The sequence below is a fragment of the Oreochromis aureus genome, linkage group 12 (assembly GCF_013358895.1).
Source record: "Oreochromis aureus strain Israel breed Guangdong linkage group 12, ZZ_aureus, whole genome shotgun sequence".
Classification (NCBI taxonomy): Eukaryota; Metazoa; Chordata; class Actinopteri; order Cichliformes; family Cichlidae; genus Oreochromis; species Oreochromis aureus.
Window position 1 is genome coordinate 12,177,069 of NC_052953.1, and position 24,220 is coordinate 12,201,288.

The 24,220-nt window shown below is 39.6% G+C and overlaps 3 protein-coding genes across 5 annotated transcripts in view; 2 read left to right on the forward strand and 1 right to left on the reverse strand.

The window, feature by feature from the left end:
- pi4kab (phosphatidylinositol 4-kinase, catalytic, alpha b) overlaps positions 1-19,360 on the reverse strand; it is a 31,648-nt gene extending 12,288 nt beyond the window's left edge. The window contains exons 1-38 of one of the 3 annotated variants that reach the window (XM_039621206.1): positions 19,022-19,224; positions 18,685-18,829; positions 17,330-17,446; positions 16,659-16,752; positions 16,262-16,350; positions 16,088-16,160; positions 15,739-16,001; positions 15,510-15,576; positions 14,612-14,760; positions 14,428-14,493; positions 14,216-14,312; positions 13,891-14,082; positions 13,682-13,782; positions 13,434-13,563; positions 12,591-12,720; positions 12,391-12,486; positions 12,083-12,266; positions 10,430-10,533; positions 10,039-10,207; positions 9,896-9,946; positions 6,172-6,280; positions 5,166-5,302; positions 4,939-5,072; positions 4,748-4,830; positions 4,590-4,660; positions 4,374-4,498; positions 4,204-4,285; positions 3,885-3,968; positions 3,535-3,624; positions 3,249-3,368; positions 2,363-2,377; positions 2,125-2,217; positions 1,878-2,034; positions 1,638-1,765; positions 1,392-1,550; positions 902-1,053; positions 326-433; positions 104-231 (exon numbers count right to left, since the gene is read on the reverse strand). In XM_039621206.1, coding sequence (XP_039477140.1) covers positions 104-231; positions 326-433; positions 902-1,053; positions 1,392-1,550; positions 1,638-1,765; positions 1,878-2,034; positions 2,125-2,217; positions 2,363-2,377; positions 3,249-3,368; positions 3,535-3,624; positions 3,885-3,968; positions 4,204-4,285; positions 4,374-4,498; positions 4,590-4,660; positions 4,748-4,830; positions 4,939-5,072; positions 5,166-5,302; positions 6,172-6,280; positions 9,896-9,946; positions 10,039-10,207; positions 10,430-10,533; positions 12,083-12,266; positions 12,391-12,486; positions 12,591-12,720; positions 13,434-13,563; positions 13,682-13,782; positions 13,891-14,082; positions 14,216-14,312; positions 14,428-14,493; positions 14,612-14,760; positions 15,510-15,576; positions 15,739-16,001; positions 16,088-16,160; positions 16,262-16,350; positions 16,659-16,752; positions 17,330-17,428 — 4,129 coding nt within the window. In that variant the 5' untranslated portion in view covers positions 17,429-17,446; positions 18,685-18,829; positions 19,022-19,224. Of the gene's footprint in view, positions 1-103; positions 232-325; positions 434-901; positions 1,054-1,391; positions 1,551-1,637; positions 1,766-1,877; positions 2,035-2,124; positions 2,218-2,362; positions 2,378-3,248; positions 3,369-3,534; positions 3,625-3,884; positions 3,969-4,203; positions 4,286-4,373; positions 4,499-4,589; positions 4,661-4,747; positions 4,831-4,938; positions 5,073-5,165; positions 5,303-6,171; positions 6,281-9,895; positions 9,947-10,038; positions 10,208-10,429; positions 10,534-12,082; positions 12,267-12,390; positions 12,487-12,590; positions 12,721-13,433; positions 13,564-13,681; positions 13,783-13,890; positions 14,083-14,215; positions 14,313-14,427; positions 14,494-14,611; positions 14,761-15,509; positions 15,577-15,738; positions 16,002-16,087; positions 16,161-16,261; positions 16,351-16,658; positions 16,753-17,329; positions 17,447-18,684; positions 18,830-19,021 lie in introns of all 3 variants that reach the window. The other 2 variants (XM_031728013.2, XM_031728015.2) reach the window with 2 other exon arrangements.
- serpind1 (serpin peptidase inhibitor, clade D (heparin cofactor), member 1) lies at positions 6,612-9,471 on the forward strand. Its single transcript, XM_031728016.2, has 7 exons — positions 6,612-6,713; positions 6,879-7,146; positions 7,407-8,050; positions 8,135-8,283; positions 8,406-8,530; positions 8,670-8,814; positions 8,946-9,471. The coding sequence occupies exons 2-7, from the start codon at positions 6,887-6,889 to the stop codon at positions 9,135-9,137; spliced, it is 1,515 nt and encodes a 504-aa protein (XP_031583876.1). The 5' UTR covers positions 6,612-6,713; positions 6,879-6,886; the 3' UTR covers positions 9,138-9,471.
- Positions 19,361-19,373: 13 nt separating the features above from the next.
- Positions 19,374-23,369, forward strand: snap29 (synaptosome associated protein 29). The gene is made up of 6 exons (XM_031728012.2): positions 19,374-19,495; positions 21,035-21,271; positions 21,411-21,604; positions 21,935-22,020; positions 22,105-22,209; positions 22,304-23,369. The coding sequence occupies exons 2-6, from the start codon at positions 21,035-21,037 to the stop codon at positions 22,459-22,461; spliced, it is 780 nt and encodes a 259-aa protein (XP_031583872.1). The 5' UTR covers positions 19,374-19,495; the 3' UTR covers positions 22,462-23,369.
- Positions 23,370-24,220: the final 851 nt, after the last annotated feature.

Consider the following 24,220-nt stretch of genomic DNA (forward strand, 5'->3'; position numbering starts at 1 on the left):
TCCTGTGACTGTTTTTTTCTGTTCAAAGCATCAGTATAACATCACAGAGTGATGACAATGGCTGTACAAAACAGTAATTAATTAATAATTACTGAAGATATACCTGGAGGAACCAGCTGGTTGGCAGTCAGATATTTCTTGTCAGACTGCAAGCTGGCATAAAACTTGATCATTATACTGATGTCTTCTCTCAGCCTTTTATCTGTTTGAGTGGGAAATCTGGGAGCAACGCTACACAGAAACAAACATAACAAATAAGTCATTAAACAGCTTTAAAGACACTAAACAGAGTTTTCTTCATCGCAAAGAAAACTAGTTTTATTACCTGAAGTAGTCAAAAGCTGTGGAATAGATTTTCTCTCGCAGTACGTTCCTGATGGTAGCATTTGTCACCACATCAGCATGCAGAAGATTCAAACCAAGAGTCAACAGTCTGAAATAAAACAAAAGGACGATACAAGAGTTTAGGATTATGCATTTGTCATTGCTGCTGATAGAATAGAATAGAATAGAATAGAATAGAATAGAATAGAATAGAATTCAGCTTCATTGTCATTGCACATGTTACAAGTACAAGGCAACAAAATGCAGTTTGCATCCATCCAGAAAGTGCTTTAACAATAATAAAGATTTATTACAGAATATGGATCTATTATAGGTATATTACAATTTACACAGTATGAAGGTATGTTATGAATATACTATAGCTATAAGTATGTACAGGCTATAGCTGTAGTGAGTGTACAAGCTATGTACAGGCTATGAACAGGTTATACATGTGGTTAAAAATATGAAAACTATACAGATTGTAGATATACAATTGCGAGTTTAAATAAACAGTTGTAAACAGTTGTATTTGTAAACAAATACTGTGATTGCCACAGTATTTCAAAGTAAACACCTGAATCTTGGTCCAATGGCAGCAACATGTTTGTTAATGCTGCTTTTTGATCCTCCTACATTCAGAGACAGAGATCTCTGTAAAATGGCGGTGAAAATCTCCACTTGGTCAGCACTGGAGTACTTGGCTATCTCGAACCTCTGCACCAGAAACTTGAAGAAGGAAAGAAAAAGAAAATGTTTATGTTCCCAACCTTTACCAGTTTGTAGAAACAAATAAGCTTTGTAGGTGATGAGATCCAAAATTCTTGGGCTGATCTACTCTTCCAGATGTAGCATGTAAAAATAGATTTAAAAACTGATCAGTATTGACCTACAATATGCTGGACTCACTCAGCACTGTCTTTAATGAGATATCTATCCATTAAAAGTCAGGACAAGTGACGAAAAACATTCAGCAAAGAAACCGTTCAAAAGCAGCTAGATGGCAGCATTACTTTAAAAATAAACCTTAAACAGCAAACAACACAAGTTTATTCTGTATAACTGACCTCTATCCAGAGGAAGTGAGGGACGACATCAGGAGCACAGGGTGTAGGTTGACTCTCCTCGGAGACAGCCAGAGGACCAGCCTCGACCTTAGCCTCCGAGAATAAACCCATCTTCAGCTCTACTGTCATCTGCCAAGCTCCTGCCATTTCACGCATGAACTAAGAAGAAACATTAAAGATAATCAACTTAAACTAAACATGCATTCATGTAATTATTTAAACGATTTTAAGAGAAGTGACACATACAGGCACTTCCACCCCATTGTGCGCAGCCAGTAGCCATTCCCAGCAGGCAATGGCAGTTTCCATGCCATGTTCTGTAAACATCTTCAGAGGAGACCAACAAAGATGGTGCAAGAGCAGTGGATCGCAGTCTGAAAGCCAGACATAAAAACAAGAAAATTATTAATGAAAAGTGAACTTTATATAATAATTAAATGCATAAATAAATAACAGGCTTGATTTAAGTGAAGCAGAGCTGCTCACTTTTGGTAGTTATAAGGAGGGCAGCCATCTTGAACATGGCCTGGGTGAAGGCCTCGGGGTCTTTTTTATCCAGAGCACTGGTCATCTGATGGATCATCAACTTGTTGAGATCCGACTGGCTGTGAGTCGCCTCTGAGAACTGGATCATACCAGCCACCTAGACAGTACATAAAAAAGACAGGAGATAGCATCAGAGAGCAGGAGAGGCTGTGTAGCTGTGCTTTTAAATATTCCCAATATAGTTTACCTCTCCCGTGTACCGGTTTCGCAGATTGAGTGACGCCATGAAGTTGGAGTAGTCTTTTTTCACACATGCTGGTCTCTCTGTCAGCTGGGTGGTCTGAAGGGGGAAAAAACACAATGTAACTGTCGAACAACTGTGTGGAAACTATGGAAGCATGAGCGACAGCTTTAATGTCACACTTGGATATACTGAGGGTGTCATGCCTGAGGCCTTTTTCTCTGTATTTAGTGATCAGACCAACCTGAGGGAAAGCAGCCTATGGTTGGGCACATGGTGGAAGACAGTACCAGCATAACCAGTAAGCCAAATGGGCAACCAGCCAGCCAGCCAACCCACCCACCAGTCCATTGCAGGTAAGTAACCAGGTAACCAGCAAATCCGTACACAGGCCAAGCAACCAGGTAGGTAGTTCGGTGCAGTTTAATAAAGACAAAATACAACAAATGAAGCAAATGAAAAGACAGATATAGCAGAATGCAGGCCCAAAGAACATATAAGAAATGCCTAGCAAGCAAAATAATGTCACACAGACTAGTAAGCATGCACACGTGAACATAGACTTCTACAAATTGTTTAAAGAGCTACAAAATAAAACACACAAGCTATATGTGCACAACAAAAAAAACAACACGAAACTTTTTCTGAATACAAACAAAAAGCCAACGTCTTTGGCAAAGCTGCTAAATTGCACATGGCATGTTAAAAAGCACTTTATGTTGGACAGTTGTTAATGAGCATTCAATCAACAAACCTGGGAGGCCATTTGGAATTAAACATTCTTAGTTTGCAGTTTGTTCCAAGTACAGTATGTTACCAAAATGCTCTTGCTCTTGTCATCTACTGCGCTCTAAGTATTCTGACTACATACATCTTTGGTAAAACCGTATCTTTGCACTAATTTGCATCTAAACTATATATAAAAAAATACCGTATTGGTTTAGTGAACGTTATCTTTCTGCAGAATTGCTAAAATGCAGTAGATTCTATCTCATCATCAGTTTGGCTCATTTTGTCTAAATTTATCTTGACATTTAATCGGGGGTTAAATCCAATATTTACAGTATGATAACTGCGGTGATTTGAAGGATTTGTGTGAAGCCATGGATGGAAGTGTATCTGTGACTCACGCCTAGTGTAGTACTCTGTCTGTTGTAGCCTGCAAAGTGAAGTATGCTCTCTGTGGCCATTGCAAGGCCAGTGTGCTGTGACAGTCCTGACACCCAGATCTGATGCTTGTTCAGATACTCCTGCAAGAAAAATCCAAATAACAGATATGACAAGAATCATTTACAGTCACTTATGCCTTGTTTACTCAAAGTAAACACTCCTTTTCAAAACAGGTAAAAGTTAATTGCTTGCTTAAAATAAATTAATAGAGGCCATCTATTAAATAAAAACGTAAAAGAAACGAACCTGTAGGTGAGACTTTGTGACCGAAGGAGCCCATTTCATTGCTTCTTTCAGGATCTCACCACAGCGAGCAGCAAAGTCTTTTACTATGCTCTAAAAGGAGTTGGGAAATAAAGACATAGTGCTACTTTATTAAGAACAAGAGTGGCGGACAATCACTGAGTAAAATAAATTGTAGCACAAACTAAATGCCATTTGTTTATTTAATTCCTACAGTTTTTTCAAGAGCCCAAACCTCAGTCCACCATTATAATACAGTTTACACTTAAAAAAGAACTCTCTCCCTACTATTGTTGAAGCCCATACTATGCTGCCCTCTAGTGGTCAGAAGTGTAATAACAGCCCAAACTCACCTCTCTGGCTTCATATGTGTCAGGAACAGTGATCCTGTATGGGGTGTCGGGAATGTCATAGTATGGCTGGTCCTTGTGAATGTCCTAAAGTAAAGGAGAATACATTTTGTTCACATGAAGTCTATATTTGCATCTATTTAAACACTTCCATGAGATCTCATCAGTTTCAACAAAAACAACTTAAAACCTCTTTTATTCGACCACAGCACAGCGACTTGCTGACTCTGCATTATGTTATCGGTACAGGGACCGAGAACCAGGCACTCAAACAAAGAACCTGGCACTTTGTCTATCACATCAAGCCTCTCCTCATACTCACAGCACTTAGTGACAGAGAGAGTGTCTGCAGAATATCCAACATGGTCTTCAACACACGACCGCTCCAGAGTAGATGAGGGAATCTGGTTCAGATAGAAGGACATAAAAACGCTTAGAAAAAATGATAAGCGAGAAAAAAGCAGACAAGGTAACTAAATGATTTCTACTCACGTCTCAGCCAAACCAGAGAGGTATTTGTCTGCTACTCTGCGGATCCTCTTGTGGGTATGATTGAAGTTCACCAACAAGAATTGGGCATGACGCTCTAATTCCTCTTCGTGTTCTTTGGTCTTTGCCTGAAAGCATAAGAAACAAAATGATTTTTTAAAATCTGAACTAATTAAATTTTGCAAGCTCCACATATTTTACTATTTAAATGCCCCCTACCTTCTCAGCCATCATCTGAAGGAAAACATCAAATACCTTGTCGCCAACACAAATGATGCACTGCATCATGCCTGCAAAAAAGGAAAACTGAGAAAATGGGTTCCATATATTAAAAAGACAACAGGATGATTAAATTGATTCGGGCACAAAGCTCTCACCAGATTTGTCTTTCTGGATTGCTTTGTCTTCAAAGTATCGAAACATGACCTGGAACCTATCAGGATCATTGGACCGCAGCATCCTGAGAGAGATAACAGGAGGAAATTACATTTTTGCACATTGTGACCTCACTTAAGCAATCAAAGGTGAGAAAAGACAAGGAAATTAAGCTCATGCCAATAGAGCTGACCTCATGTATTCTAATCGGTAGACGGAGAGCAGGTATGTGGACATGGCAAAGTCTAGCTTGTTAATGAGGGCAGACCCTTCAGGAGGTGGATCAAGGAGATTGCTGATGGTTGACCGCAGTTCACTTAACTCCGCCTGGAGGAAAAAAAGATTTGAACACCTAAATATTAATTCTGGTATTCCTTTAATTAAAAAAAAAACAAATCAAAACTATTTTGAACACTGTACCGGGGTGACTGTGTCGTTTTTCAGAGCTGAGTTGTACTGTAGCTCAGACCGCAGAGGTTCTCCACTGGGGAAGGTGAGAAGAGGAGACTTGGTAGCAATCTCACACACACCTTCATACCACTCCTCTGGCCAAAGCCCTAAAAAGACAAAAGATATTTCAAGAAATATCCACATATCAACACAGCCGTGGCAGATGTACCAGGAAAAAAAACACAACCTTTCTTCAAAATAAGCTGAATCCATTTTGAACAGAATTTGGAACGTTTCTTTTATTTTTAGATATTACTTAATTTAACATCTATTACTGATCAATTTCGCTGATTTATCCTCAAAGTTTGAGCAACAACTTTGTTTTCAGAATCAGAATACTTTATTAATCTCTAAGGAAATTATATACAATCATGTTTAATAATTTTACTGTAAGCCAACAATTTCATTCTAAATTATAACTGTTAATGTATTTCTTTTAATAACTTCTGACTACTATGTACTACTGACTATGCATCTATTACCTTTCCCTTCTAGATCTTGTTAAATTCTACTCAGTTCTTCACTCCTTGCAAAGTTAATTGAGCTAACCACTCCACATACCCCTGGCTACTGCAGAAGCACCTCCTAGTACTTCTGGTTAGACACTGACACAGACCTATGAATCTTATGTTTATGGTGAATCTTAAAATTAAATTAGGTTTGTGACAATTGATCTATCTTTATATTTTTGGTGTAAAATCTTCATGATTATTATATTTCTTGTAATTCTGCTCGTATAAGTCTAAGCAAACAACTACATGATCTATGTTTTACAAATGAAAGCCACAGATGCCTTGAGATTCCAAAACAGTGCTGAACACAGCAAGGAGCCTCATCATGGGAGGAGCTTAACCCCATAAATGCCAACTCATGGCATGAAGCTTTGAATATCACTTCACATTCATGTGATAGGATATGGTGCTCAACCATTCTTCTGTATGCAAAGCATATGAAAATTACTTAATTCTTTGCTTACCTGATCCTTCCACAGCGAAACCCATGACCACTGAGTACAACCAGAAGTCCCTAAACAGCTTCTGGAGGCGGGGCTTGGCCTCTTTGATTGGTGGAAGCCTCCTGGTCAACTATGAGTCAAAAAAGCCAGACAAGACAGACAATTGCTCTAAATCAATAACTGTTATCGCTTAAATCAATAATTTTATGCAAAAAGTGAATATAAAAAACAAAATACTGGTACTCCCTTTGAGTACAAAAGGTTATTACACACTGGATATTATGCATACTAACAAAATGTAAGGCTTACAAATAAATTAAAAGCTGCAAACAATGTGTTACTGAACTACAGGACATTTAACTGTTAGTAAAATATATTCTTAACAAGTGAGCAGAATGGTGAAGAGTTAAAGGTTGGAGTCAGTCACAGGACGTTTTGGTCTGTTTGATCTGGTTTATTTGTTCAAGAGAAGCCCACATCAAAGTTCAGTGGTGTATTCAATTCTTTGCTCTTAGTCCTACAAACAGAAGCAACAGAAGGCTTTACACCACGACCCAGTAAAGGTAAGACATTACCGTTATTACAGACAAACTGCTGTTTTCTTTTAAAAACTAGGTTAAATTTTTCAACAGCAAGGAAATTATTTCATATCTACAGATTTTTAAGCATCTAATTGAATCAGATCTATTTAAAGTGGTCGTGCTAAATATGCATTTCCTCTGCCTCAGCCATTAGGATGTGGGTCATCACTCTCATCTCAGCAGTCTGTCTGCTGGCTAGTCCATCTCTGGCTGGAATCAAAGATCTCAGCTCTCACTTCAGTGACCCCAAACCGGACCCCAGAGGCTTCGAAGCAGATGGCACAGTGGACATAGAGTCCCTACCCTTGGAGTACCACAAGGAAAACACTGTCACTAATGACCTATTTGATGGCTTTGAGGATGAAGATTATATTGACTTTGATAAGATCCTAGCAGCAGGCAGTGATGACTACATGTGAGTATTAGTGATTTTTTTTACTGGGGTGGATTGTTTAAATATGTTTTTGTAAAAATACTTAAAGTGTATATTAACTAAAGTTCGTTTACAACATAAACACTTGTACGCTTGTGATATTTTTCTTGGTAGTGTTGATGATGTAACTGTGTATATGTGTATACACATCAACTATGGGACACATGTACAAACCACAATAAACAGTTACTTATTACTCTACTTTTAAATGGTTAGATGATGAATCTAAACATGTCTTTCAGCGAAGGGGATGAGGTCGATGAGATTGCCACACCAGCCCCCGACATTGACATCTTTGCCGAACCCTCTGACCCAAAGATTCGCCGTGCCAGACTTCTGCGACTGTTCCACGGTCGTTCTCGCCTTCAGCGCCTCAACATGGTGAATGGCCGTTTTGGCTTTAACCTCTATCGAAGTCTTCGAAACAACGTCAACCAAACTGACAACATCCTGCTAGCACCCGCTGGGATCTCCATTGCCATGGGGATGATGTCTTTAGGTGCGAGATCTGAAACCCATGATCAGATCTACAAAGTTCTGGGATTCGCTGAGTTTGTCAACGCCAGTCATCACTATGACAACACAACAGTGCACAAGCTTTTCAGGAAGCTGACACACAGGCTCTTCAGGAGGAACTTTGGCTACACATTGCGCTCTGTAAATGATGTCTACGTCAAGAACAGCATCTCTGTGAAAGACACTTTCCGGGCAGAGACAAAGAATTACTATTTTGCAGAGCCTCAGTCAGTGGACTTCAGAGACCCTGCCTTTCTGGCTAAGGCAAACCAGCGCATACAAAAGCTCACTAAAGGGCTGATTCGGGAACCGCTGAAGAGTGTGGATCCAAATATGGTGCTGATGCTGCTTAACTACCTGTACTTCAAAGGTGAGAGAAAAAAATATGACATGCTTTCAAAAGATCCCTATGATTTCAACATGGCTGTTTGACTTTATTTGTTTGACTAAACAGGAACTTGGGAGCAAAAATTCCCTAAAGAAATGACTCACTATCGCAACTTCAGAGTTAATGAAAAAACAAATGTACGTGTGCCAATGATGACAAACAAGGGGAACTATCTAGCTGCTGCCGATCATGAATTAGACTGTGATGTCCTACAGGTGGGTGGCCACATACTGATTCAATGCTGAGTGCCAATCTTCAACAAAAATGTTCTCACAAACGGACGCGTAAACAGTTTAACCTAACAGCACCACAAAAAGATCAAATTTCCTTTTTTCAGCTCCCATACACAGGAAACATCAGCATGCTCATCGCCTTGCCAAGGAAGCTCACTGGCATGAGGTCCTTGGAGCAGGAGATCTCTCCCACTGTCGTCAATAAGTGGCTCAAAAACATGACAAACAGGTCAGCAGCTGAGTCAATAAAGTTTTTCAGTAGAGGATCTTTTAAAGCTACTGGTTTATGGGGAAAAGTGGAAAAAAAGTTTGGATATTGTTGCGATTTAAAATGATTCAACTATGACAAACTTCTATGTCCCCTTCAGGACACGTGAGATTGTGCTACCTCGGTTTAAACTGGAGCAAAACTATGACTTGATTGAAAACCTGAAGAAGATGGGCCTCACTGGCGTGTTTGAGGAGACTGCAGATTTCTCTGGCATGACCTCTGAAAGAGTTTCCATGAACTGGGTGAGTAATACCAAATCGCTGACAAATGATCATGATCTGTGATCCATTCAGTCACCTGGACATCTTATTAACAGCATACAATACTTCCTGCTGTTTCAAAGTAATGTACAGATTCTGATTTCTCTCTGCAGCTGAAGCACCAAGGAATCATCACTGTGAATGAAGAGGGAACAGAAGCTGCTGCTCTGACTCAGGTGGGCTTCATGCCGCTCTCCTCTCAGATTCGCTTCGTCGTCGATCACCCCTTCCTCTTCCTGATCTACGAGCACCGCACGGACTGCCTCGTGTTCATGGGCCGGGTGGCCAATCCCTCCCAGAGCTAAACAAAAAGTTGTGTTGCACAGCTAAACTATTCATGACAAGCCTGCTTAGAATGACCGACTAGATTTGGCTGATTTTAGAAGTTGACATCAAGTAAAGAATATTTCATGTGAGTATAGCCTCCAACTGAACATTTAAAGTTCTCCCTTATATAACTCAAAGCACAGAGTGTCTCTGAATAACTCAATAAATGCTTATCTGTCTGTTAATGTTTTATCTTTTGCAATGACACTAATGTAGAAGCGTGCTCAGAAAACAGAATTTTGAAAATGTTCTTACTCTAAGGCTGAAGTGAAACAGTCATTTCTGTGAATAAAGCTTAATCTTGTAAAATTACTTTTTTTTCAACAAAGGGGGTGCTCTAAAAACGAAAATTTCAACTTTACTATTTAAATATTTAATGTGTTAAGACCTAAAACTATTACTATTAATGGAAAGTACTAACTAGCACACAAGTGGAGGACTATATATACACTAAAAAAATATAAACTGAATGGACTGTATTATAATATTACTGTAGGCGCATAATGTTTGGGGGGGGCTTAAAGCAGTAGCATTCAGCATTGAACTATAACACCGATGTCTGTACTGCAACTGACTTGGTAAATATTTGTTCATACAGTTAAAACCTAACTAACACTTTGTATTCCCTTGCAAGAACTCAAACATTGATGTAGCTACCTCAGCTAACCTATATACGGGTATTTTAACACTTACAAAAAGAGCCATTAAAGGGAAACCCCCTTTAACGGCTACTCACCACAGCAATCACTGGAATGAGGACTCCAAGATTTCCAGCACTACTTGATGCCTAGGGCGATAGAGAGAGCTATTAGCATGCCATCAATGTGGCTGTTACCAATTTCCTCTTGTGTTTGGATGTTTATGTGAGGAACCATGTACCTTTAGTGCGGGGCCCTTGTCAGAGGCCCTCTCGCTGGCTCTCTTTCCTTCAAGGCCCAGTTGAACAAACAGTTCTAAAAGGTTCACCAACAGTTCGTCCACAAGCTGCTCCCCCTGCAGGTTGGCTGCAATGTTGGCAAGAGCATTTATCACTGCCAGAGAGCAGTGCCTTGATGGGGAAACAACAGCACAGATGGAGGAAAAAGTTAAACACAGCTGCAGTACATATAGCCATAAATGTAACCAAGTTAAACATGCCTGTAATAACTAATCAGGTAGAAGTATAACATAGAAGTCTTCTGTTCATAACTGATGGCAGTGAGTAACTGTAACTTTAAACACTCTTGCAGCTGCTGGTCACTCGTTGAAAAATGTGAGAGCAGATGCTGACCTGTAGCCATGATCTCTGTAGTCTTTGGTGGCTGAGTAGACCACTGAACTTGCTTTCACACTGATCTGCTGGAACAGATTCCACACCTCCTGGTAGATGTATTGCTACAAACAAAGAGACACATAAGGACATGGTTTAAAAGCTGAAATGTAAGAACCAGTGGGAGAATGTCAAGATAACACGGTGCTGCTTACAAAAGTTACAATTTTCTCAACAATAAACATTAGTGGTGATAAAACGCAAAAGATCTATATCAGTTGGGCGTTTTGGTGAGATCTATTTTCAGTACTTTTTTTTTTAAGATGTTTGTCAGAATGAGGGTGGGCTTTTTGTCCAGAGCACCCGATTACACTCCAGTGGAGTGTCATTAGGAGTCTTGGACTCCTTTCTTAATGTTTAAGTGCACTGAAGAAATAAACACCAGCTGACAAGTTTACAATAATTACGATGTGTCAGCATCTTTAGCAAAAGGAACTCGAATTAACGCCTCTGTATTCCTCTACCACCAAATCAAGATGCAGTTTACATCAGGGTAAACTCAATCGCCACTTCATTAGGTATACTTGTTCAACTTCTTGATAACATAAATATCTAATCAGTCAATCACATGTCAGGAATTCAGTTAATTTAAGCATGTAGACACTGTCAAGATGGCCTGTGTACTGAGCATCAGAAATTTGATTTAAGTGATTCGAACATGAAAAGACTGTTAGTGCCAGAGAGGCCGATCTTGTTTCGAAAACTGCTGATGTACTGGGATTTTCCCCACACAGCCACATCTGGGGTTTATAGAGAATGGCTGGGGAAAAAGCAGCAGAGCAGCAGTGATCTGGGTGAAAATGTTTTATTTATGCCTGGGGTCAAAGGAGAATGGCCAGACTATTTTGAGCTGACAGGAAGGCAACAGTAATTCAAATAACCACTCTTCACCAACCAATGTATGCCGGAGACATTAAACCAGCACATTAAACCTTGAAGTAGATGAGCTAAAACAGCAGAAGACCGCACAAGGTGCGGTCAGTCACAAAGAGGACACTGAGGCTATAATTGGCACAGGCTAACTAAAGTTGGATGTCAGAAGACTGGAAAAATGTTTCCTGGTCTAATGAGTCTCAGTTTCTGTTGTGACAATTGGATGATGTGATCAGAATATGGCATAAACATCAGTCAGACTGGTGGTAGTGATGGCTTGTATCATAGATGTGCAGCCAACTAATCTTTTAATGGGTCAAAATCTCTGAGTAATGTTTTTAGCACCTTCTTGTATATTTGCCATAAATAATTAAAAACAGTTTTGAAGGTAAAAGGGGACCAACCCAGTACTAGCAAGGTGAAACTAATGAACTGGCCGATGAGTTTATATGTACCACACATTTTGTAGGCATTTAAGAGGGTGGGACCAAATATTATGTAAACAGCTCAGTAGCCCATCAAATATTAAGTATGGTCAAAATCTCCCTTTCTGTCTGTGGTGTTGAATAATGCCAAGTGTCAAAAGCTGAATATTATAAAGCTGAGATAGATTTTGTTAGGCCAAGCATTTCACCTATGGTGTAATTTGTTAGGTAATTATTTACTCCTTTGCCTATATGCCCTGTCCGCCATGAAGACATCTAAAAATTGGGAGCAAGTTTCTCTGCAATGTGTACATACATTTCCTGTAATGACCATACAGCCAAGCTGGTCTATGATGAGCACATCCAGCTGTGAAGGAGGCTGGCAGAACTTTTGCTGGAGGATCTGCAGAATGTGCTCCATGACTTTCGGAGTGTCTCTCAGAGCTACTGCAATGTGGCCAAGTGCTCGAATGGTGTGATCTGGAATTAGATGGGCATCCCTGGAAGAAATTAGATTATTTATTTTTAAAGCAGTTCATCAGGGTATCTGCGTCAAGGACTTGGATATCACTTGGGTGATTCTAAAGCCTAAAGTATTTTGTTTTTAGTAGAAACGTTGCTCACTTGTCATTCTCCTGTGAAATGTATAGACGGTTTGAAAGACTAGCCAAGAAAGCCTCGACTATCACGTTGTCCATCGTCAAACCAGCTTTCAGACATCTGACAGAGAAAAGGACAAAAAGGTAAAAACAGAATGTTAAATAAAAACAGTTTAATTTTTTTTTAATCTCAGAGGAGCAGTGCTAGGTGTGTTTGTATCCAACCTGCAGATGTTGTCAATGGAAATATCTCTGAGCTGTTCATACATGGAAGGCTGGTCTTTCCTGTTTGACAGTAAGTTGAAGGTGGACTGAGAGTGCTCATTGGTCACATTTATCCTAATTTCTCCTGTGCCTGAAAGAAGTGTAACAGCAGCACAAACACATAAATATTAGCGCAAACAGAATACAAGTTATAACACAATGTAAAACAAGATGCTACATGTGAATAAAGGAAGAGCCAAGTGTAAAATCTAAAGAGCGCATTTTGTAATTTATAAATTAAATGACTTATCTATAGAAAAACAGCACTCTGTGTTCAGAAAAAGCAAAAATCTATACCCTGAATTACATTTACAACTGTTCTGAGTCTGTAGCCACTCATCAATGAACAGTTTAGATCAATGATGGTTGTGAGCTGGGCGTGACAATGACATTGTTATTGATGCATATTTGTCATTGTGCTCTTAGCAACATGACTCATGTCCCATTTATCTTTGCACCAACTGTGCTGTTCTTTGGATAAGATAGATGTGCGCTGGATGCTGTTTTCAAAGTGGCAATTGAAATATTAATTTCACTGTACTTTCAGGCAGAAGTTGCAGGTTTACTACAGCACAGTCATAGGAAACTTAGGTGTTATTAACCCGTTTTCAACTTAGAAAACATCCTTTCTGTGTGAAGACTTAGAAGAGACTATGCTCTTTAAATAAAACTATATTTATTTGCTGTAAAAAATAATCCTAAATATGCTTCATGGTGTTTTTAGAGCAAAATACTTATGAGGATAGGAGTTTTTAGTCTTAGCTCAGAGGTGGATTTGAAGAAACCAGTTTACACAGCAAGTACCTGTGCTGTACTGGTTGTGGTACTTGTAGAGTTTTATAAGAACAGGAGAAGGAACCACCAGGAAATCCTTGAGAGAGGTTGTGGCAGAGTGAGCAACTACTGGAAACCTTTCACACAGGCGACCCAGGCCCTGAAATGAAGTAGAAGACAGTCAGAAAACCATTAAACCAATGCACAGCACAGAAACAAAATGTTCAGAACCTTCTGTAACACTGTACTTTTCTACATTTGTAATAATATTATTATACCTGTAGGCAACAGATGAGCAGAGGCATATGGGCAATGATGACTTTACTGGAGGTTTTTGACTGCAGTTTCTCTGACAGTTTGGTACACAAATTCTCAGCTCCTGAAGAAAAAAAAAAATATGACAGCATCAGCACCAGCAAACACATCCAGATCCCTCTGATTATGACGTCTGAATATACACTGTTCACTTTCTGCTGCAATTCATTACCTTGCTCATCTTTAACGGCCCACACCATAAGGTCCACGCATGCAGCGTTGGCTTGGCAACGAAGCTTGAGGGGGCTTTGTTCCCCTGGCAGCCCTCCAGTATCATGAAGAACCCTCTGCAGCTCCGACTGACTGCTGCTAAACTGTTCCAGTACAAAATCGTGCACTTCCCGCACAAACGTTGGCTGTAGAGCTTTAAAAACATAAAGAGAGAATGAGTATTTGTAAAATAGTGTTCAGCACAAAATTGGCTGGCAAACAGAACAATAGCAACAGCAGGGCTGCCTGCTGTTAATGCATAATAAATACACTCTCTGTTGTTTTACCTTTCATGTAATATAGTGTGTCCCGCAGCATTTTGAACACACACACATAGAGAGGGTCACTGAAGGTTTTGTAATAGAGGTTGATTCCAGGATTAGACTTAACAACAAACAGAGGAGACATTGACAGAACAGATTATTTAACTGATAAGAGCCTGTGTCTAACTTTGAATTTACCAATTATAATTTTGCACAGACAGCGGTCATATGCTTACCTCTATGACTTCTGTCACAGTGGCATCCAGAGTTTTCAAAAATGACTCGGACACAAACTTCTTCACCTGCAAGCCAACATTGCACACAACTACTGTAAAGGCTCAAGATACATAAACTGGATGAGAAGCAACAGTAAAAGATTTAAAGAGCTGCAAACGGTGTATGGGTAGTAGGCTACTGCACCATGGCAAGGAGCTGTCGGAGCAGATCCGCAGGCACCTCCACCTCATTTTCTCCTTCCCCCAGGAAGAGTGGAGATACCGAGAAACTGGAGCTGACTGTAGAGAAATAGTAGTCAGGGTCGACTGTGTTGCTGTCTGGAAAATAGGCACCTGAAATCAGTGGGAGCAGAAGAATTATTAACAAAAACAAGTAGGATGAAATATGACCATTAGATCTCAGCGTGTACTATTTCAATAATATAGAAATAGTTCACTTTGTAAAATAGGGTTTTTTTGTTACACATAATTCTACTGAATTTACATTCCATAGCAACAATTAAACCTTTCTGTGTAACAGATTAGGGCTTGTAATACAGCAGATTATAAATGCAGAATTACTGAGATAAAACACTTTTTGAGTCTGTCCCAGACAATAAAAAAAAACCAAAAAAAAAAACCACATTCTCTAAAGGAGTTTGGAATGCTAGCATAGTTAACAGGAAATCTGTGGAAATACAGCAAATGTTACAAAACTCTAAATCTAACCACAAACAACAGTATGAATTGGTATTTCCAATTTTATAGGGTAATAGGGGATTGGAAATACCACTTCGGGCATAAAGCAATTAAAGGCCTTAGTATCAATCTGGCATAACGTAGCAGCTATAAAACTCAGCATGAACCCAAACAAAAAAGTCTAACCACAGTTACAACGTTTTTACTGTCAGGCTTATTACAATGTTACAGTATGGGGGATATTGCAGTTCACCCTAACAAACCTAAAACAAAGTGCCCAGTTGTTACATAATGCTGACAGACAGCTGATAATAACAAGCTGAGCTGAATTACCAGACTATAGAGTCAAACTAAAAACTAAGACACAATTATTTTTAAAGTAACTTCTGTTTCTTCAGTTTTACCTTCCAAGTAATGTGGACTAGGAGTTGTAGGAGAGCAGGGTGAGTGGCCTCCTGGATCTGTACTGATCTGTTTGAAAGCACATTACACAACTTTAATGGGTAACGAAACATACCAATATCATTGAATAATATAAATTAACAAAGCAAATAAAACTATTATTGCTCTGGATTCTCCCCTAATTATCTTGAACAAGCAAAACACGTCTTGAATCTGGCAACATGTACCGACCTGTGCAGATGAATCTAGGTTGGTCCCGGTGCGTCTGCGCAGAGTATCACTCTGGCACACTGTAAGCAGTGAGGACGGTAGAATAGAACGAAAGTCATTGAAGGATCTGCGCCGTACACCCTCTGTTTCCTCTGTAACGCATCGTGCCTGAGGAGAATCTTTGGGGAACAACTTGGATAACAGAGCTTCATCTGTGTGGCTGTAGCGGCCAAATGCCCGAGTCATGCCAAGCAGGCTGGGAACAATATACTTGCACAGGAAGACTGCAGACAAAAAAAGAGCAGCGTTAAGGTTCTTTTTTTTGTTTTAAAAGCTAAAGTCAGAATGTTTGTTGCATTTCTATCTATACCTTTGTCATGATTATCCGGTGTTTGGCACATATCCTGTAACGCCTGCATGACCTCCATTATAGTGTTTAAGATCTATAGGGAAAACAGTGCAAAAACAGTGAGTTAGCACTTAAATGCAATGCACCCCAACCCTGAGAATAATATAACGATTTATCACCACTTTTTAAACAGACCTCTTGTCTTGAGTCTGGATCCCTCTGAGCCACATCTGACAGAAGAGTCACTAGACAGAAGCTGAAGTTTTCTGCTACAGGGAGAAATTCTGAGGAGCAGAAAGTTACACAGATACAGTTGAATTGAATGCCTCATAAGGTTGAACAAAAGAAAAGAAATAATGATAAGCAGATTTGCCAAAAATGTAAACATCAGATACAGAGCAACAGAGCATTAAGTGGAACAGAAGCAGCAGTTCACAATATGCAATTCAAGTAAAAATTAACCCATCTGTCCAGTGTAATACATCTCAATACAGTACAATTAATTAATAAGAATTGCTAGAAATTCTACTGCCACAAGTAAAAGGAGTCTATTGTAAAACTAAAAGCCTCACTATAAGAGGATTCTTCTTACCTTTTCCTTTCTTTCCTGAGCTTTCTTCGATCCATTGGACCCGTGGCAGCCCTCTCAGTAGGCTCAGCAAGTAAGAAACAAGTATGTCTTTGTGCTGCAGGAGTAAAACAAATCATTACACACCACAAACAAGTGGACTCGGCAGCATAAAATCAGCACTTTTGCATGCCTGACAAGCAGTGACGGATCAAAACAACGAGGTTATCTCACACAAGCAAATCTGGGTCAAAGAAAGTGTATCACAGCTTTAAAAATAAAAGTAAGGCATCCAGCACTATGCTGTCAGACAGAAGGGAAGCTTTCCCAACTGTGTCTAAGTGTGATGAGGTTAGCGGCTTACACGGCTAACTGCATGTCTAATCGCCAGCTTAATCAGATTATGAGAATAAGCTTATCACAGGGATACATGTAGAGTCCGAGGAGAGCGCAGGAGCAAACGTGGACTAATAGTTCTAATACAATATTACAATTACTATACCTGTGAAACAGAGTTTGATAAGCAGTTAGGAAAATAGAAAATTGGTATTGTGTCAATATGCAATGCCAATACTTCACTATCTAATGACCTAAACTATGAAATCTTAAATCTACTGTATTACCATAACAGCTTGAAGTAAAATGAAAATACTGTATTCAAAACACTCCTCAGCCTTTTACTGACAACCACCCACCTGTAAGCCAGATTCCACCAAAAACACAGCCAGTGCAATAACAGCATCTCTGCGACGCACATCCAGAGTGAACACACCACGGACTTCCACTGGACACATACATTGCAGCTTCTGGACCTAAAAGGCCAAAAAAGAATATTAAAGTAACAGTCCAGGCTGGTAATATTCACACATTAAGCTGATTTATCTCACTTGACAGCCCAGTGTGTTTGTGTCACACAGCATATGAAAACATAACACTACAGCATTAGACAATATGTCAAGTGTTAAAAACTGTTTGTATAGAAGCTTGTTTCTGCTACTGAAAAACAAGCATGTGTTACCATCCATAAGTCAAAATTTGGGGGTTATTTTCTCAAGTATTACCCTTAATAACTTGAAATTTCAAGTCATTTTCTAATAAGTATGAGTTACTAAGTAAAAGTTTTGAGATAATTACCAAAAGTTTTGAATTACAGATAGCAAAATACTTTTTTTCAGTCGTGGAAGCAAACTTCCAGATGTTTCAGAGTGAGTGTATGTTCAAATGAAAGTAATATTTGTTAGACTTGCACTGTTCAATTAAATTCAACTACACTAATAGAGAGAAATCCCCAACAATCAGACAACCCTCCCTTATGAGCAAGCACTTGGCGAAAGCAGCTAGGAAAAACTCCCTTTTAACAAAAATAAACCTCAAGGAAAACCAGACTCTGGGAAGGGCAGCCATCTGCCAAGACAGCTTGGGGGTGGGGGGTGGGAAACAGGACATAACACTGTGGAACAGAGCCAGGGCTTAATAATAACTAAGGGTTAAAAGTAAAGTGAGATATAAACACAGGGACAGTGAAAAGAAGAAGAAACATGGTGCATCATGAGAAGCCTCCAGCACCTTGCCCTATTACAGCTTAACTAAGGGATGGCTCAGGGTCACCTGATCATCTACCCGATGACATCTGGAATCTGTACACTTTTATGCACACTGTGTAACCCAGCAAGCCAGAGATATTAAGATACATGCATTTATGATATCAGATAAAGTGCTAGGCAGTTTCCTCCCTACAGCTCAAACACACAGTAGAACTGGGAATTACATAACATAACCCATAATAGCCCTTAAAGTTACAACACTTGGTGACAGCTTATTGATAATGGCTTCATATGTTCCCCTCTAATACCCTTTACTTTCATTTACAAAATGTACCCATTGTGTTTTGTTTTGTTTTTTAAAAAACCTTTCCTATATTGGCAAGACCCAACTATCAATCTGCAACAGGTTTCCAACTATATAACACATGTAGGCGGATTTTGATAGCAGTAAAGACAAACAGAGCAGCCTGTGAATGAACTCCTGTCTCAAACATTTCTCTGTAAACCTGTTTGACTGCAGTGCCGATCAAGCTTGACCGCTCTGTCCGTCCGATGCAGTAACAGGCACCACACAGCAACGCCACTTTCCTCTGCACTGCCCACTTTTCTGCTTCAGGGTTTTGGACACCACGGCTCGCGTTTTAGAGATTTCTAACCACGGAGACGCGCACACAAACATACAAACATAACTGTTAAATGTTAGCTTGGTTGTCATGTCGTTGATCAAAATAAGCCACCGCCTGTGCGGAAGCGCAGCTACACCCTGAACAACCCTGCCACTGCTTCTAATTACTAACATGGTTAATTATTGCGTGTTTTTGGAGCTCAAGCTTGTTTTCTCACCTTTTCGACCGGTGCGGGGCGGTGTGCGGCCAAAGAGCGGGCCAGCGACAGGACTGTATTAAAATAAAACCCCCTCGTACCACCTCCCATTACGGACATGTTTACCCCTACATTAAACCAGCGCAATTCATCGCTGAGAGGAAACAAGCGAGCGGGGCTGCCTGGGAAAGCCGCAGTACGGCAACTCAGCAGGGACATTTCTAACAGGGGCTCTTCGTTACCGTAGCAACTCACTCATAAAGGGCTTGAAATAGATCAAATTAAGCAAATGTATGGATTGTATTTATATTATTTACATTACAACCTGCGTGGGTTTTTATCAGTAAGTAACCCCAATATCGCCGTGGTGTGCGTTTCCTTTACGCAAGATCAGCTGTCGCGACAGTGTGTGTGCAACGTCATCAAACGCGATAGGAAGAGTTCAGTCAGCTGATAGAGCAACAACAGCGTCTGCCGCGGCTCCTGTGGTCAAAGGTTTGTCTGTTAAGTTAATCGTTCTTTTTTGTGTCTTTTCTTTTTTTTACACTTTCGTTTTAGACAGCATTTGTTCAATAAGAGAAAATTGCCTGTGGTGACTCTTGCGGATGTGGTCGTTTTAGTTGACTGGCAGTTAAGCTAACAGTTGACTAGCAAACCAACACCCCGGCGATACATCAAACATTTCTTGACTTGCAATACTGTTTTATTTTTCTCCTCTTAATATAACACAGCAGGTATTGTTGCAGATGATTAATGTGAAATATGTTGACAAGCCTAACTGTTGCTCGAATTACTTGTTGGACAACGTTGAAGTTAGCCGAAGCTAACACGCTGGAGCTTTCGTAATCACACGAGGTCAGACAAGTTTCGAAATGAACAATTAACCTTCTTTTATCAACAAAAACTTATTGTTGTAATAAAACTAATTATTATCTAAATAGCAGGTGTATTATGTTACGCATCGTTTAATTACCGGTATTCAGCTATCCGATCCCAAAATATAGTAAATAACTTTTCTTCCCGACGAGGTGCGATCTATCCATCGATCTATCCATTTTCCTCCGCTTATTCAGTTCATGGAATTCAACATGTTGTGCCAAAGAGTGGACTTAAAACTACTTGGTAATCAAAATATTACCAAAACAATTAGCTTCGAAAGCTGGCTTAAAAGCAGGAGCAGTGTCCTGTGTGTTAGCTCTGCATTTCTTCCTATGACTCGTGAGATGGGTTCCAGTCTAACGCATGACCCTGAATTGGATAACCAGAAGAAAATGGATGGAATGGCTAGATATGTGTGCAGCTGGTCTGCAGATGCCTGTTCTTAACTGAGCCTGGTTCTGCCGGAGGTCTCTTCCAGTAAAAGTTGAGAGGAGGGGATCCCTTCTGCTTACACAGAGGGGATAATTTGGGTTATCTCTCTGCTATTATAGGCTTTACCTTTCAATGTAAAGCACCTTGAGACAACTGTTGCTTTTGCGAAATTAGTTGAAGTCACAATAAACAACACTCAGACTGTTTGAAGGATTTAATCAGTGAATAAGTGAACTTAAAAGATTATCAAGTCTTGGGAGACAACGTAAGAGGCGTGGTTGAGATGGTTTGGATATGTGCAGAGGAGCGATATTAGATCCATTGGACAAAGCATGTTAAAGATGAAGCTGCCAGGCAAGAGGAAAAACAAGAAGACCACAGAGAAGATTCATGGATATAGCGAAGGAGGACATGCAGAGGGTTTATGTGGCAGAAGAGGATGCCAGGGAGAGGGTCAGATTGTGGCAGATAATCTGTTTAGGGAACCCATAAAGGGAGCAGCTGAAAAAAGCCAAAGATCATCAAGACTGGAACCAAATATCTAATCTTTTATTAACCTGTTTATAGTTTTATTGTGTTCCAAGAAGTTGTTTTAGTTTTAAGCAATCTAAAATCCATTATTTACAGGTAACAAAAACATGTAACTTGATGATCATGTGATACAGTTGAAAGGCTTATAGTCCTTTAGCTAAAATTACCAAAACATTTGTTTTTGCTCCACAGATGGCCTACCCTAAATCCCACAACCCGTTTGCAGATGATGACGAGGAGGAGGATTTCAAGCCTAAAAGTAGGGGGTTTGACGACGAGCCAAGTGACAGCGGGTTGAGTGAAGCAGAGAGGAGGCAGAGATGTCTCCAGCAGGAAGTGATGCGTACAGCGCAGTCTGCTGTGGATAGCAGTTACCGCTCACTTTCCCTCATCTATGAATCAGAGAAGATGGGTGTGGAAACTGCAGAGGTATCTTAAATGAATAAGGTTCACACTACTATACAAAGAATTGACACTGTCTTTGAAAAGGCAACAATCAACAAAGAGTTATTTTTAAAGGCCCCGTCTTCCCATACCTCATCCTGAATTAGTCCCTTCTGGTCTACAGGAGCTGATGCGACAGGGTGAGGCTATAAAGAGGGCAGACAAGATGCTGGATAACATGGATCAAGACCTGAAGACCAGTCAAAGGCACATTAACAGTATTAAGAGTGTGTGGGGCGGCCTTGTCAATTATTTTAAGGGAACGCCAGAGACAAAGCCACCACCTGAGCAGCCAAAGGGCTACAAGGCCAGTGAAAGGTAAGTTTGTTTTTATTCTCTGTGTCAGTGAGGTGTGGTAGCATCATCCAGTTTTAATTTCTGCATGTTTTAACTCCTTAACAAATCAAAGAGTTCTGTGATATAGAGGATTTTCAATATATTAAAGTTTGATATGCTGTTATGTGTAGGGGCAAGTTATCATATTTTACAACAAAGCATTAAAACAGTTACTCTGAATTTGTGTTAAAGTAATGTTAACTTCTTTTAGAAGTTCAGGTAATTCATTTTTGTTTTTTACTTTCATGCGTACAACTTGTTATTGACCGTCTCTCCCTAAATGTTTGAACAATTCTTATCTGACTTTCTCAGATTACAGACTGCTTTGTCCAGCAGCAGAGAAAATGAAGATAAGTACCAAGCTAGCCACCCCAACCTAAGAAAACTGGATACGGGAGGTAAGTGTTGGAACAAGAACCTCAACATTACGCTATCTTCCCACCACTTACTGGCTCTCACTATTTCTTATTTCATTGTTTTAGGATTTGGAGCTACTGCATCAATAGATGATGGCTCATCTCAACAGAATGGATACCCTAAGAACATATACCTGAAGGAGGCTCACCAGACTCTTGACAAAAATTTGGGTAGGGAAATGCTGCACTTATTTAGTTACATAACACGTTTTTATATAAAGTTTGTCTGCTGTAATTGAACTGATGTCTTTTGTGAATGTCTTAGATGAGATGTGTGTAGGCTTGGGTAGACTGAAGAATCTTGGACTTGGTCTGCAGTCTGAAATTGATGGGCAGGACGACTCCATTGATGCTCTGCTAAATAAAGTGGACAAAATGGATACAAAGATCCACAACACAAACCAACAGATGAAAAAACTGTAATAAACACTTGGATTCAACTCAAGGAAACCAAAACTGACCGCCGATCATCCTCTCACCTGGGCCTCCATTTTTTTTCTCCACCTCCTTCTTTTAAAGAAAAGACTGTTTACTGTTTGTTTTGGATGTCACTGTCTGTCTCTTTCTGCACTGGAGTTGTTTATTTTCTCTGTTAAGTTCCTCTCAAACTCTATCTGAATGTATATAGTTGAACTCTAATTGATTCCATTCTGTTTTTATTGATCACCTTAGGTGTTTAATTGGCTATTGGTTTGCTCATCATTCGTGCTGAACAAACAAATTCTGTTACAAATGAGGAAATTAATTTTAATGATTAAATATTCACTTAAAGGAGAGTAACTGGATCATTTTGTGTGACATTCATATGTCAGTGCTAACTGTGATTCCTAGGCCTGCCACTCCACGATTATAAAAAAATACAAGCAAGCAGCTAGCCTAGCTCAAGTCACATTTGCCTTATGTGTAATTTGTATGTACGGTAGACTAGCTTTTGAAGCTGTGCCAAGTCCATGTCACCACTGGCACCGCTCACCATGTGAAGCTTCCCTCTGACATTTCTGAAATTTGTTTTTGAAGTTTATTCTTGTTTTTGAAGGATTTGATTAGCCTCCTGTGTATTTATGGTTATTCATTGAATGCTGCATTATTAGACAAATAATGTGAACAAGCTCATGTTAATATAAAAACTGTCAAAGAAGGAATATAGCCCTAATACTAATTATTGTTGTATCTTCCATTTCTGAGTAAAAGAACCACTTTTTTAAAGTAAAACACAAAGCTATACTACTAAGGTGATTAAAAATATGGTTTTATGGTTATGTCTTATTTTTGCCATGTTTATCATTTATTGTAATCAAGTCTGCATAGCCAATAAAGTGTATAGAACAAGTCTGAGATGTCCTGTATATTGTTTGTTACAAGTGAAGCAGGAAGCCCAAAGCACCACAGAGTGGCGCCACATTCCCAGGAATTAATTTCTACAGTTTCATTAGATTTTTGGGTAGTATGTGTCTTACTTTTCCATGGTCTGATAGCAAGAGAGAGATTTTGTTTGTTTTTTTGTTTTTTTCAGATTAAAGAAAGGATTTTGTTAGGAATACATATAGTCTATTTGTTTCCGTTTTCCTAGTTTTGTCATTTGAGGATGTGTGGGAGTTTGTTGTATGACTGTGTACCACTTGTGTCATGCTCAGCCGTCTATTCATTATCATTCCTCTGTGTTAGACCAGCTGCTCCTACAGAGGCACCAAGCATTTATTAGGATAACTACTAATTACAGTACATGCATCTTGAAACCACAGGCAGGCTATATACAAAGAAACGGAGGTACCAGCTACCCAAGGGCCCCAAGCTGAAACTCTGCGCACATGTAGTGCACACATACAAACCAGTAAACAAAGCAAATGGAAAGTTAAAGTGCTGGGTAACTGTGGCATCATTTGCACAAGACATAGGGAAGAAATCAAGAAAAAAGGCAAGGAAAACACTATGAAACTTGGCAATTAAATGGAATTAATATTTTATGTATGTGCAGGATGAAATGTTGAAACAAAGTTTTATTATCATCAGGGCAATGTCAAATGTGAAGTTAAGATGGTCGTGCAGTAGCAGAAGAAGGGGCCTCAGGCCAAGTCCAGCGATGCCACCAGTAAACGGAAGTCACCTTTGGGTTCCTTCCCTTTACGCCCTGCACTGGGGCCAGGAGGGCTTTGAACAGCTGTCTTGTCAAAAGTAAACAGTG